The sequence below is a fragment of the Equus quagga genome, chromosome 19, assembly GCF_021613505.1.
Source record: "Equus quagga isolate Etosha38 chromosome 19, UCLA_HA_Equagga_1.0, whole genome shotgun sequence".
Classification (NCBI taxonomy): domain Eukaryota; kingdom Metazoa; phylum Chordata; class Mammalia; order Perissodactyla; family Equidae; genus Equus; species Equus quagga.
In genome coordinates this window covers 16,942,675-16,955,432 of record NC_060285.1, presented here as the reverse complement: position 1 = coordinate 16,955,432, position 12,758 = coordinate 16,942,675, and the positions used below count along the sequence as shown (strand labels likewise).

The window sequence follows — 12,758 nt, the reverse complement described above, 5'->3', positions numbered from 1 at the left end:
TTATTTTGAAACCGTATTTGCTTATTTTGCAGACGTGATCAAAAGGACATTTGGGGTGCTTGCTCTGCAGGAGGCACTTGAACCCTGTCGGCCAGGAGAGCTTTCTCCAGCTCCGGCAGCAGCCAGCAATAAATAGTCCTCTCCATCAGAGGAAACTCTGTCACTCGCGGATATAGTCTTTCCCAACGGCAAACACCACCATCATTTAGTCAGCTTCCCAGTTCCACGGCTGGTTTCACGGGGTGCGAGGGTTGCGAGAGAGAAGGAGGAGACAGGGGGTGGCAGTGAGAGAAAAGTGGCAGAAAAGAGTTCCAACTCCAAAATAACCTGGCGCCCTGCTGGCATATCGCGCATAGTGGTTCAAAGGCTGGACTCATGAGTCAGACAGACATGGGTTCCAACCCCAACGCCACCATTCACACTGTGTTACCACGGGTAAGTTACTGCCTCAGTTTCCTATCTGTGAAATGATGTACATAACAGTACCTATCTCATGGGGTTTTTGTGAAGATTGAATTTAAGCGATATCAGGCAAATATGATACGAAAAACATAAGCAATGTGTTACTGTGATAAGTATTTTTACGGTGATGATTGTAGACTATGAGCTTCCTGAGGACAGGGACTGTATCTTCGTCATCTCTTTTTATCCCAGCATGAAGAGCAACGTCTGGCAGGTAGATAGATAAATGCTTGTTGAGTTGAATTGTTTGAACTGATCTGAGGGCTCAAACCCAGTGACTCTCCCCAGCCGCCGGCCAGGGAAGGAAGCGGCTGCCTTATTTTTAGGCTGCAGCTTGGAGCATCTTAAGCCCTCACCCGGCTGCACTCCCCAGACCCTGAACATCAATCAACGAGGCAAGAGCTTTACCTTAATATTGCAGTTGTCATCGAGCAGTATATTTTCCAGCTTCAAGTCCCGGTGGACCACGCCGTTCTGAAACGAGAAGACAGGCAGGGAATTGAATGGGAGCAGTTGGGATGAGAGAGAGAGAGAGAGAGGAAAGAGGAGGGCCAGCAAAGGGAAATGTTTGACAGATTAAAGAAATGCACCAGCCCGGTGGTCCTCGCCTCCATCCTTCAGGGCTGCTCTTACTGTCATGAAGCTCCCTGCCAGCGACCGGCGACAGGAGAGCATTAGTCACTTGCTGTGTGGTTAAGGGAAAAATGACTGGAATCCATTCTCCCCCAGAGCCTGTAAAACAGCAGGGGGATTCTTTGTCGGAATGTAATTCCACTGTGTGAAAGCAATATAGTCCCAGGCAGCCGCGAACAATGTCTGTCTGTGATGTGATTGCCAGGGAAGAAGATGATTTCTCTGCTGGGGACTCAGAATGTGGGGCTCGCAGACCTTGCTTGTCTGTCTGTCTGCCTGCCTGCCTCCTCAATGCTGGAAAGTGGCCTGGCTCAATCTATCTGGACTCCTGAAACCAATCCAGATCTGTCCTGAGGATAACAGAAGCACTCCCGAGAGGTTATTTCCTAAGCAGCTGGGAGGGAAGACTCTGCAAGTCCCTCTCTGCTCAGCAGGACTCGATGTGGGGTGAAGGATGAAGGTGGCAGAGGCCAATGAGCCTGTAGCCACTGAGCTGGCCAAAGCAGGTCACTGCCATACTGGTGACCTTTCCATTCAAGGAAACTCTGGCAAGGCTGGAAGCTGAAATAAAGTGACAAGCAGACGGCCAGCTAAGGTGAAAAGGAGTCGTTAACCAATAGGCTGTGGGTCTATCCAGCAGTAACAAGTGGCTTGCTCAATTCTTTTTAAAACCCCATGATCTTTTGGGGGGGCGGGGGGCAGGAAGAGAAGTGGAAATGAAAGAACCAGCTACTTTGGGCTGGGCAGATAAATAGCAAGGGGTAAGTTTTAAACATCCTTCAGCATAAAGGACGTTTGCAATTAAAGCTGCTCTTTTAAGCAAACCAACTGGCTGGAAATTCTTCATCTTTCATTCAAGACTTCTTTAGTTCGGAATCCGCATGTTTACAGTTGGTGATTTATTGTCGATTTTCCTTTCCATTTGACAGTTCTTCATATCTCCCAAAGCATTGACTGGAGAGACGAAAACATCTATTTCTACTACTCTTTTTCTAACCCAAACCTTTAAAGATGTGTTTTGGATTCAGAAATGTACAAACCAGGGCTCCTGGAGGAAAGATACGGAATACGAGGTACCTGATTTTGTTTAGTTTTAAATATTGGGAGCAGTCTAGTTTACACTGTTGCATTCCTAGTTTTCATAGTAAGATGGAATGAGTCTAATAAAGCTCCATTCATACAAAACCCAAGTATCCACACACTTAAATAATGAAAATATGATCTGTGGTGCTTTAGGATGAGGTCTGATGACAAAATACAAAATACACTATGAGCTGCATCATCAGTGCCTTTGAGACAGCAAAGAGAAGCCAAATAACGTTCATATGGGTTAAGGGTCTTAGATCTGAATAACCATCTTCTAACCCCTTACAGAGCTACTCTCAGTTAACCAGAATATTGAACAAACCAGAAGGCCCCAGGTTGCAATCATCTGAATGAAGATTCTGACTCTATTTTGGACGCCATGTTGGATTCAAGTCACTATTGTCCTCAAAGTGAATGATGGTTCCAGGTATGACAGTTCTGGGGAAAAGTAAGAATGGGATTGAAATCAAGACTAAAATAATTTGGCTGAAATTTGGCTGAGAATTACCTGTCCTTCACTTCCTTCTCCAGAGACCCAGGGTAGCTAAACTGGCTGTGTTATGAGCCCACCCCATTACGTGCATCGCAATAAAATGTGTGTGGACGTAGGTCACCTATGTGGATGTAACCCATCCAAGAAAAGGCACCAAGAGCATAGAAAGGGTTAGAACCTACGGCCTAGCAATTGTGCTTCTGGAATTTCTCTTGAGCACATTACTCAAATAAGAAGAAAAGGTTAATGGATAAAGATGTCAATCATTATTTATAATAACAAAAAATTGGAACCAGCCTAAATGTCCAACAATCACAATAATTACAGTGAATTTTCAGTAACATAGGAAAATGTTTAAACTAAAATACCTAGTGAAAAAGCAAGACACAAATGTAAGAAAACATGCAATGTGGTACTCTGGATTAGCTCCTGGAATGGAGAAAGTCACTGGTGGAAAAACGGATGAAATCCAAAAAAAAATCTTGAGTTTCGCCAATACCAACATACTATTGGTGTCTCAGTTTTGGCAAATGTACTAGAGTAATGTAAGATGTTACCATCAGGGTAAACCGAGTAAAGGGTAGATGGGAACTCTCTGTACTATCTTGGAAAGTTTGCTTTGAACCTAAAATTATTCAAAATAAAAAGTTTAAGTCAAAAATAAATGTTAGGAGTGGAAGGAAGAAGACTGAAATAAACAAACAAAAATGTCAATAGTGGGTTATCCTCGGATTCTGGAATTAAGAGTGATGGAGATTTTCTTCTTCCTGTTTATAAATTCTCCATAAACACTACAATGAACAGACATCACCTTTATGATATGAAAAGAATCACGTGGTACCATAAAAACCACCTGTGGCCCAAGCTCTGGCCAGGCTCGGCTGTACCTTGTGACAGTAGTGCACGGCGGACACGATCTGCCGGAAGAAGTGTCTGGTCTCCCGCTCACTGAGGCGTCGCCGCTCGCTGATGTAATCGTACAGCTCCCCTTTGCTTGCGTACTCCATGATGATCACAATCTTATCTTTGTTCTCAAACACTGTGGGGGGAGAGCAATGCACAGATAGTCTGTTTATCCAACAAGCTCGCTTCTGACTACAAAGAGTGTGAGAGAGGACGATGGAGATGTCTCTGAGCTGGGCAAACAGCTAGCGGCCAGGAGACAAGTCAGGCCATTCAATGTCACAGTGGGTTGGGCAAGTTTTCCAGCCAGGTGGACAATGACATCATCACTAGTGTTTCTGGAAGCGCCTTCACAATGTTAAGGAGAACATGCCTCTTTTCGGTAGACCCCACCCCTTTACCAGGATCATTTCTCACAAGCCCGTCCCACTAGATCAGCTCCCCTGGAGATGGAATAATGGGTAATAGGACACACAACTACCATTTATTAACCATTTGATACAGACCAGCTACCCGGACCTATAAGCTGCTCTGACCCCAAAAGGGGTGGCTGAACTTGTGTCCTCTTTGCTCAAAACCTTCCAGACTGTTCATCTCACTCAAAATAAAACCCAAAGTTCCAAATGTGGTTCACCAGGTCCTGCATGATCCTGTGGACCCTTCTTAGCCCTTTTATATATCTATTCTGTATGTTTATTTATTTTATCTCCCCCACTAGAATACAGCCAGCCCTGGTGTCTAGTGGTTAAGATTCAGCGCTCTCAGCGCCATGGCCCAGGTTCGTTTTCCAGTCAGGGAACCACACCACCCATCTGTTGGTTGCTAGACTGTGGTGGTTGCGTGTGGCTGTGATGCTGAAAGCTATGCCACCAGGATTTCAAATACCAGCAGGGTCACCCATGGTGGACAGGTTTCAGCAGAGCTTCCAGACTAAGACAGACTGGGAAGAAGGTCCTGGCCACCCACTTCCAAAAAATTAGCCATGAAAATCCTGGGAACAGCAGTAGAGCATGTCTGATAGAGAGCCGGAAGGTGAGAGGATGGCGCAGGAAGACTGGGCAGGGCTCTGCCCTGCAGTACACAGGGGCGCTAGGAGGTGGAACTGACTCATGGCGCTAACAAACTAGAATATAAATGAGGGCTGGTCTGTTTCATTCACCGATGTTTCCCCAGCACTCAGAACACTATTTGTCACAGGGGCTCAATTAATATTTATTAAATGTGTGAACTCAAAACTTCATAGATGCATTCTGGACAATTACAGTAAATAATTACTTAGCACTTACCATGCACCAGGCTTCTGTAAGGTTTTGAGTACCTGACACCACGTACTGACTCATTTAAATCTTACAACAAACTATCAGGAAAATATTTGTCATTTTACCACTTGAAAATCGAGGAAACGGAGGCCTAGAGAAGCTAAGAAACTTGCACAGCCGGCAATCAGGCCGTTCGGCTGAACCACTAGACTAGGTGGCTTCTCAATCGGCTCGTTTCTGGCTTCCAGCGTGGGTGGGGAGCCGTCTCGTGTTCTGCCAGGACCACTGTAGTCACCTCAAGCTGGTCTCCCAGACTCAGCCCTTCCCACCCAACCTCCACACCACCATGGAAATCGTTTTCCAAAATGCTGGTAAACGCTTCTGTCTCCTCAACCCTGATGCTCTATAGCAATGATCCTCAAACTCTGCTGGACGAAGTGCTTGTGAGTTCCAGGCAGATGACCACGCAGGCGGGTGAGGGGAGGCACAAAGGACAGGCTCCAGGTCCTCAGCACCCCCTCAACAAAAGCCACTCCACTGCTATCTGTCCCCTACTTCGGGCTTTCACATAAGACGTCCTTTGAGCCAAGACAAATTAATAATACTTGTTTTGAAATCCATCACTCCCAAGGGATATGGTAAAAACCTTTGTAGGGGGGCTGGCCCTGTGGTATACTGGTTAAGTTCAGCACACTCTGCTTCAGCAGCCCACATTCATGGGTTCGGATCCCCAGCATGGACCTACACCACTCAACAGCCATGCTGTAGCAGCAACACACACAGCAAGCAAAAAAAGAGGAAGATTGGCAATGGATGTTAGCTCAGGGCTAATCTTCCTCAGCAAAAAAAAGCAAAAACAAGAACAAAAACCTTTGTAGGGGACCCAAGACCCTCCCTGAAGGACCCTGCCTACCTCCCACCATCTCATCAGCTTCTACTATTTCCCATTAGGCCCCCCATGCCCACTGATGCAGGGCTGTTTGCTGTTTCTCACAATCACTCACTCACACACAGAGGGCTATTTCACACCTCCACACTCTTCCCTCTGCCTTTACTCCTACCTGTCTTTCCTGCCAGGGAAACTCCAAATCACCAGTCAAGACTGACCTCAAATATGGCAGCCAGTGTGCTTCCCTCTGCCTCTCCCTGTACTAATCAATCCACTCCTCTGCCTGGACAGTGAGCCTGGACTTTGAGAGGTAAAAACTGTAGCTATGGAATCAGATACTCCAAGCAGGATTCCTGGATCTGCCTCTTTCTGTGTGACTCTGGGGGAGTGGCTTGCCCTCTCTGTGCCTCAGTTTAGTCAACTGTAAAATGTAAATAATATTAGTAAGTACTTCTTAGAACTGTTGGGAGAGTTTATTGATATGGGGTATGTTATAATGCTTAGAACAAGGCCTGCACTTACGGCACGCACTCAATAATGTTAGGTCTTATCGTTGGTATTAATATTATTGGACCCCAGGGCCTAGCACTGAGCCAGACACACAGACACACTCAGTGAGAACCGAGCTGAACTGGAACATGCCCCAGGCCTGGGTCCCCTGTCCTCCCACACCTTGTCACTGGCTGCTAGAAGCTCAGGCCCCTCCAGTTCCTTTTTGGCTCCTTCAAGTCCAGCCAAAGCTCTCTGATAAAATGAAGGGGGAAAGGGGGAGGGCTGGGAGGAGGAGGAGAGAGAACAGCCAGATAAACTTGGCTGCTCCCGCGTCTGCTGGCCTCCATGTACCCTGCAGCCTCGTCTCCTGCCAGGGATTTCAGCCTGTTGTGCACTTTTCATTAACAATAAACTGTGGAAACTGCAAAAGCTGCCTCGGGATGCATGGCTCAGGCTCCGAAAATGATAAAGATGTGCCCTGGAGAGGCCAGCGGGTTTTCTAATTTTAAAAATAGGGAAGGAAGAAAGAGGGAAAAGTACTTTGACAGAGAAACAAACAAGGAGGCTCACAGCCCAAAAAGTCTGATGCATCCTTAAAGGAAGCCAAAGCCACTGGCCCTTCAGTGACTGTCAGAGGGTGTGCGGGTCACGTGCCTCACGCAGACAAAAGGACTGTTTCAGTGACTGGATTTGTCCTGTTCCAACTGGCTGACTTGGTATCAAGGAGATTTAAACATAATTCATTTCAACACAGTTCGATACGCCAAATATTTTACTAAGCAGTTTCCATCAGTAAGTGCTGGTCCTCCCTCTAAAATGCATCCTGACTTTGTCCACCCGTCTCCCATGCCCGGCCACTCTTCCCCTAAATCCCCAGCCCCACTGGTCTCCTGCCTGTCACTCCTGTCTCTCTGCTGATTGCATCTGGAGGGACTGTGGAACAGTTGCAAATGCATCTGCCATGGAGCACTAGTCCTGCAAGATATTCTGGAGAAACAAAAGGTTTCATGGTCAAACATAGGGAAAATTTTTAGAAAACGCTAATACTCGATCGCCCTTGGAGAGTCTGGCTTTAACTTAGAGTTTTGCGGGTTGATTCGGCCATTTCCACATCCTATTTACATCCAGAGGAACCAAGCAGGAGCCAGTTTGGGAAACACCGGATGAATGAGACAATATCCGAGTGATAAAATTGGCCCTCACTGTGGCAGGCGGGGCTGGTGGGCAGCCAGGTGAGAGAACTGTCCACGTGGCCAGGGCTGACTCTGGGACACCACCGCCACCCCTCCTACAGGAAGCAGCCCAAGTCTTATGGTCCAGGCCCCGATTATAACCCTAGATTACTAAATGCAAACAATCTCTCTAGACTTAGAGCATCAATGATTCATCAAGGAGGCCGTGCGGAGTTTTTCTCAAAGCTTCTTGAACTCTTCCTAAACAGAGCAGCATTTCTTGAAGGCCTACTATGTGCAGTCACTGTGCTAACAGCATTTGCATGAATTATGTCATATGGCTTTGGTCCTATGAGAAGCCTGGTTCCACAGACGAGAAAGCCTGGGTACAACGAGGTTAAAAACTGCAAGGGCCACAGAGCAGGTAGGAGGCAGAGCCAGGCCTGGGCGTGCAGTCTGACCACACACTCCACACTCTTAGCCGCCATCCTATTATTCACATACATTGACCTCCCTGAACCTCAGTCTCTTCTTCAGTCAAATGAGGCTAACAACTTCCTCACATGGTTACGGGGGATTCCGTGAGCTCACAGGTCCAGCGCCCTCAGCACGGTGCCTCGGCCAGTCCTCAAAAAATAACAGCTCTTCTCCTAATTCCTTCACCTGCCTCTTCGGCACCTCTGGCCAAACAAACCCGTAGACTTTCCTCTCCCCACTGGCATTGCTCTTTCAAACATGCTGTGGATGCCGCAGAATCACAGGATTTTTGAGCAGGAAGAACCTCAGAGATCAGCTATTATTTTTCCAGAACAGCCCAGGATTTACAACATATAAGAACAAGGCCTTGGGAATTTGTCCTGAAGAATGACCAGCTTCCGCCCCGCTGGCCCAAGGCTCCTCGCCCACTGTAAGGTCACTATCAACGAGGTGAGAGGAACACTCTCAGCCATTCTTCTGGCAAAAAGGGCCGCTTCCCTTGGGCACTTTTGCAACTGGTTATTTATAAGCCCAGAAATCTTGTCTGTGTTTATGTTATTAGTCACTAAGCAAAAGCTTATTTTCCACCAGTTGGGAAGGGTTTCCTTTCTGAAAAATGAAAGCCTGTGTCTCTTGGCCAGACAGTTTTACCCAGAAGCCCGGTGGCTCCAGAATGGTAAGGCAAACTATAGCCCTTGACATGCCAGGCCTACCAGGAAAATTAAAACCTCGAATAGAAACTTAGCTCAGCTTGAGTCAGCTCACAGCACTGGGGCCGTGTCCATTTGCTGCGGATCCTGGTTTTTAGTATACCAATAAATTTTTATAAAGCACCCACTATGTAGATGGCACCGGGGGTCCTGGGAGAAGTCTTTACCAGGTTAAGGAGCGGAAGAAGGCAGGCCTGGCAGAAGGGGCAGCATGGCTAAGCGCAGAAGCAGGAACACTGCAGGCAGAACTACCAACAGTTGGCAGGTGCCAAGATTAAGAGAAGAGAAGGAAGAAGTAGGCTAGGAATGAAACACAGAGGCCTTGAATGCACACAAGGCGCTCTGGGTGGGGAGGAGTCAGACACGAGACCAAACACTGCCAAGAACAATAAACAGACGGAACAAAGGACAGGGTAGCATCCAGGATCCTGAACCTATGAAACAGTCCAGGGCTCGCTTCTTCCCAAGAGCCTCCCCAGACAGTGGCCTCTCCTTCCCTAGGAGGCTTATTTATAACAATAGTTCACGCTTATTGAACACTCACTGCATGCCGTGGATTGTCACATTTAATCCTAACAATCCTTGAGATAGGTGTTAATATTATCCCTCCCGCATAAACAGGGAACCGGCACTCAGATAGAGAAACGAGATGGCCAGCACCCAGCAAGTGCCCCCATGTCCTCTTTCTGCCACTAACCACCTCCCCAAGGATGTATATAAGCCAATAGGATACATTATTAGTCTTGCCGATTTTGAGTTTTCTAAAAATGGAATCATGCAGTATATATTCGTTTGTGTCTGGCTTCATTAGCTCAATATTATATTTGTAAGAATAATCTGTGTTGTTCCATGTCATCAAAGATTGTTTACCCTTACTGCTGTAGAGTACTCCATTTTGTGAGTGTGTCGCGGCTTAGCTATCCATTCTACTGTCGATAGACTTTGGGCTGTTTCCAGGCGAAGGTCATTATGAATCACATTGCTGTGAACATACTTGTGCATGTCTTTTGATGCATTTCTGTTGGAGAGATAACCAGTAAGGACTGGATCCCAAATTTGTGTGATTCAAAAGCTTCTGTTCTTGCCACAACTCTCCACCACCTTCCTCCATCATCCGTTTACTCTCCTTGCATAATTCTCAATGAAGATTCTCCTTCCCTAAAGAGAACCCACGTCACTATCTTTTCTGAAAACACTTTATTAGCCAATCTGAAGCATTTATCTGAGCATTTTGCTATGTATTAAAGGGGGTACAAAACCAGAGTGTGGCCTGGAGGAGTTGCTAGCTAGTTGTATACAGCTAGTACTTATAAAATAATTCAAGGACTGACCTGTCTGAAACAGACTTTAAGTACCTAGATGATCAGAGAGAAGGATTAGTGAGGTGGCTTGAATGGGCCTCAAAAGATTCCTAGACAAAACAGGCATGGACGTGAACCATCAAAAATGACTAGGGTTTTGCTTGCAGGAGACCATTTCACCATCGTTTCAGCATATCTTAAAATATCCAAACTCTGTTTTCTTCTACTGTTCTGCAGAAGGGCCTTCTTCCCAGACGCCAACTTGAATTATTCTTCTTGTTTTCTATTTGTTTTCCATTTCAAGGGAGAGTGAGGATTGGCTACTATAGCAACAGCTGCTTCTCCAAATTAATTTTGAATTTCATCAGATGTTCAGCTTCACAGTCCAGTTCTGCCTTCGGATTGTCTGGCTTTCACAACCACGCTAATTACCCAACTCCTAACGACTCCCTCCCTGCTGCCCTCGGGGTTAATAACGCAACTCGTATAACTTGAGAAAATGCATATTATAAAAACAATGCCCGGGCCTGGGAGAAATACTGATGAGTGACGAGATCTTGGGATTTTAGCCTTCCATTGGCCATTTTAGAGCCTAATGAGGCCATTTAGAAAGAAAATGAGCTGGGGAAGGGAGAGAGTGGGGATCAATTTACAGGAAGCTCCGTGAAGAGCAGGTTATAAAAAATGGAGGAGATCTTTCGGGTCTACACGGAACTCCAGGGGAGGAAGATTCATTTGTTGGTTGTAAGGAAAAAGGCCAAGGGCCTAGAGTGGACCAGTCAGAATTCTCTTTATGCCTTTGCCTTCTATCAACTCCATCTCCTAACTTAGTTCCAGGAGGCTGCCATCCCTTCCACGGTGTTCCCTCCCCACACAGCAGCATTTTTATTACTTTCCTAAAACCTCAGACAGAAGTCCTGTTCCACTCCTCAGGGGTGTTCTTTTTATTAAAGGTCAGTAGGATTCTCACAGAAAGTACCTTATTTTTCATTTTAGAAATGGAGTGAACTTTCCTTTGCAAGAATTGTCTGCAACCTAATTAGGTCATTTAGTCAATACAAGATTCATTCTTCAAGTTTCCTCCCCAGAACTAAATTTCAAACACCTCATGGGCTCACAGCTTCACAAAATGGTCCTCTGATCCCTTCAGTCCGAAAGCCTAGGGCAGCAGGAGTGAGAAAATTAAACCGGACTGGCAGCTCTCCCATTGTCAGCGAGCTGGTCAGAGTTGAGTCAATGTGTTTCCTGGTTTGGACAATGAAAGGCTCTTTAGTTCACTAATTGTCTTTTCTTAAACCAAAACTCTTTCTGGATGTTGGTTGGCATGCCCAAGGAGAACCACAGCCAACTAGGCCGCCCACCGCCAGCAGTGGACTCCACAGAAGGCAAAAGAAACGGTCAGAAAGTGGATAAGCTACCTGCGGAAGAGGGGATGCAGAAGGCTTGCCAAGAATCATCCATTCCTGCTAAGATCATTAGTGCTACTTGGGGAGACCAGTATCAAATGCCAGGAAGGCAGGGGACATGGCCAGGATAAGAGAGGAGTGTGGGAGAGGGAATCCCGGGCACCATGCTGGACCAGTCATTGGACTCTGCCCACCTTCCACAGCCATCCTGGGGGCATTGCCGTGGAAACAAGCAGGAATCTGAAGTGATGGGTCCATCCACCATCCCCACACACTCATCAGCCACACCCCACAGTCTCCCTGATCATTCCCTTTATTGCTCTGTCTCAGCCTTTTTGTCACACACACTCACACACATACACACACACACAAACACGCTCACACAACCATGAATCTGAGAGAGCACTGACAACTGACCAGAACATCTCAGAACCACCCCAGGCTCAAGCTTAGGCTCTTGCACTTGACACTGGAACTTCTAGAAAAAGCAAGTTCCTTCAAATCGGGCAACGAAGTGGGTAGAAATCCCTCCCTCTGCGAAGACAGCCTTAGTCTGCCTCCCCCCACAGAGGGCTTCGCTACAGGGGCTCATCCCCCACTTCCCAGCAGTCAGGGTGGAAAAGCCAGGCCTGTGGTTATCACACCTCTCCTTGTAGCCTCCACCAGACCCCCTTGGCACAGGAATATCTTGTCCACTCAAAACTCTAGCCCAGCTCATCAGCAACAGAGCGCAGTGGTTAAGAGCCTGACTCTTGGAGCCAGGCTGCCTGAGTTCCAACCCAGATGCTGCCACTTACCAGCTGACCTTGGCAAGTTGCTTAACCTTTCTGCGCCTCAGTGTCTTTATCTTAAAATGAAGACTATCTACCCCTCTACCCTCTTTGTGCAGATTATCACAGCGCACAGCAGTAAGCACACGTGTAAACGTTAGCCTGTTCCTATGAGGCAGCAAGTCTTAGTTTAAGAAAGGAGAACAAATGAAGACACGCCTGGATCAAACCCAGGATTATTAAGGATATGTATCGGAATAAGAATTCGCACCTGAGATTACACGTCTGCCCTCGAGGGATGGGAGGGAGGTGAGAGAATGGAAGGGTTAGTAAACGAACACTCAAAGACATCAAAGGACTCGTAGCAAAGCCTGACATGGAGGCGAGCCTAGCTCTTGGAAGTGGGGTCCATTCTTCAGTCCCCAGGGGTGTTCCACAGCCCGGATCTCAATCTCAGAGCCATACCTACCAGATGAACCCCGTCAGAAATCGTGGGGGGATGGAGGCCCTCGTCTATACTCTATGAGCCTTCGTAAATGCATGCTATTGACTGCCTGAGCAAATTACCGGAGCCATCCCAGTTAATTTCCAAAGACCCTATATTAAACGGCAACACGGTTCTATTTTTTCTTTAAAAATTAGCTTCAAGTACAAGCGGTATTATTTGAGGCACTAGAAAAGACTGAATTCCAGGAAACCCAAGAG

At 46.8% G+C, this 12,758-nt stretch overlaps 1 protein-coding gene across 2 annotated transcripts in view; it reads right to left on the bottom strand.

Annotated features, from left to right (window-relative positions):
* The window catches only part of NUAK1 (NUAK family kinase 1), a 70,794-nt gene that overhangs the window by 17,237 nt on the left and 40,799 nt on the right, over positions 1-12,758 (bottom strand). For both annotated transcript variants that reach the window (XM_046646296.1, XM_046646297.1), the window contains 2 exons: positions 3,562-3,713; positions 871-936 (listed from right to left, as the gene is read on the bottom strand). In XM_046646296.1, coding sequence (XP_046502252.1) covers positions 871-936; positions 3,562-3,713 — 218 coding nt within the window. The remainder of the gene's footprint in view (positions 1-870; positions 937-3,561; positions 3,714-12,758) is intronic.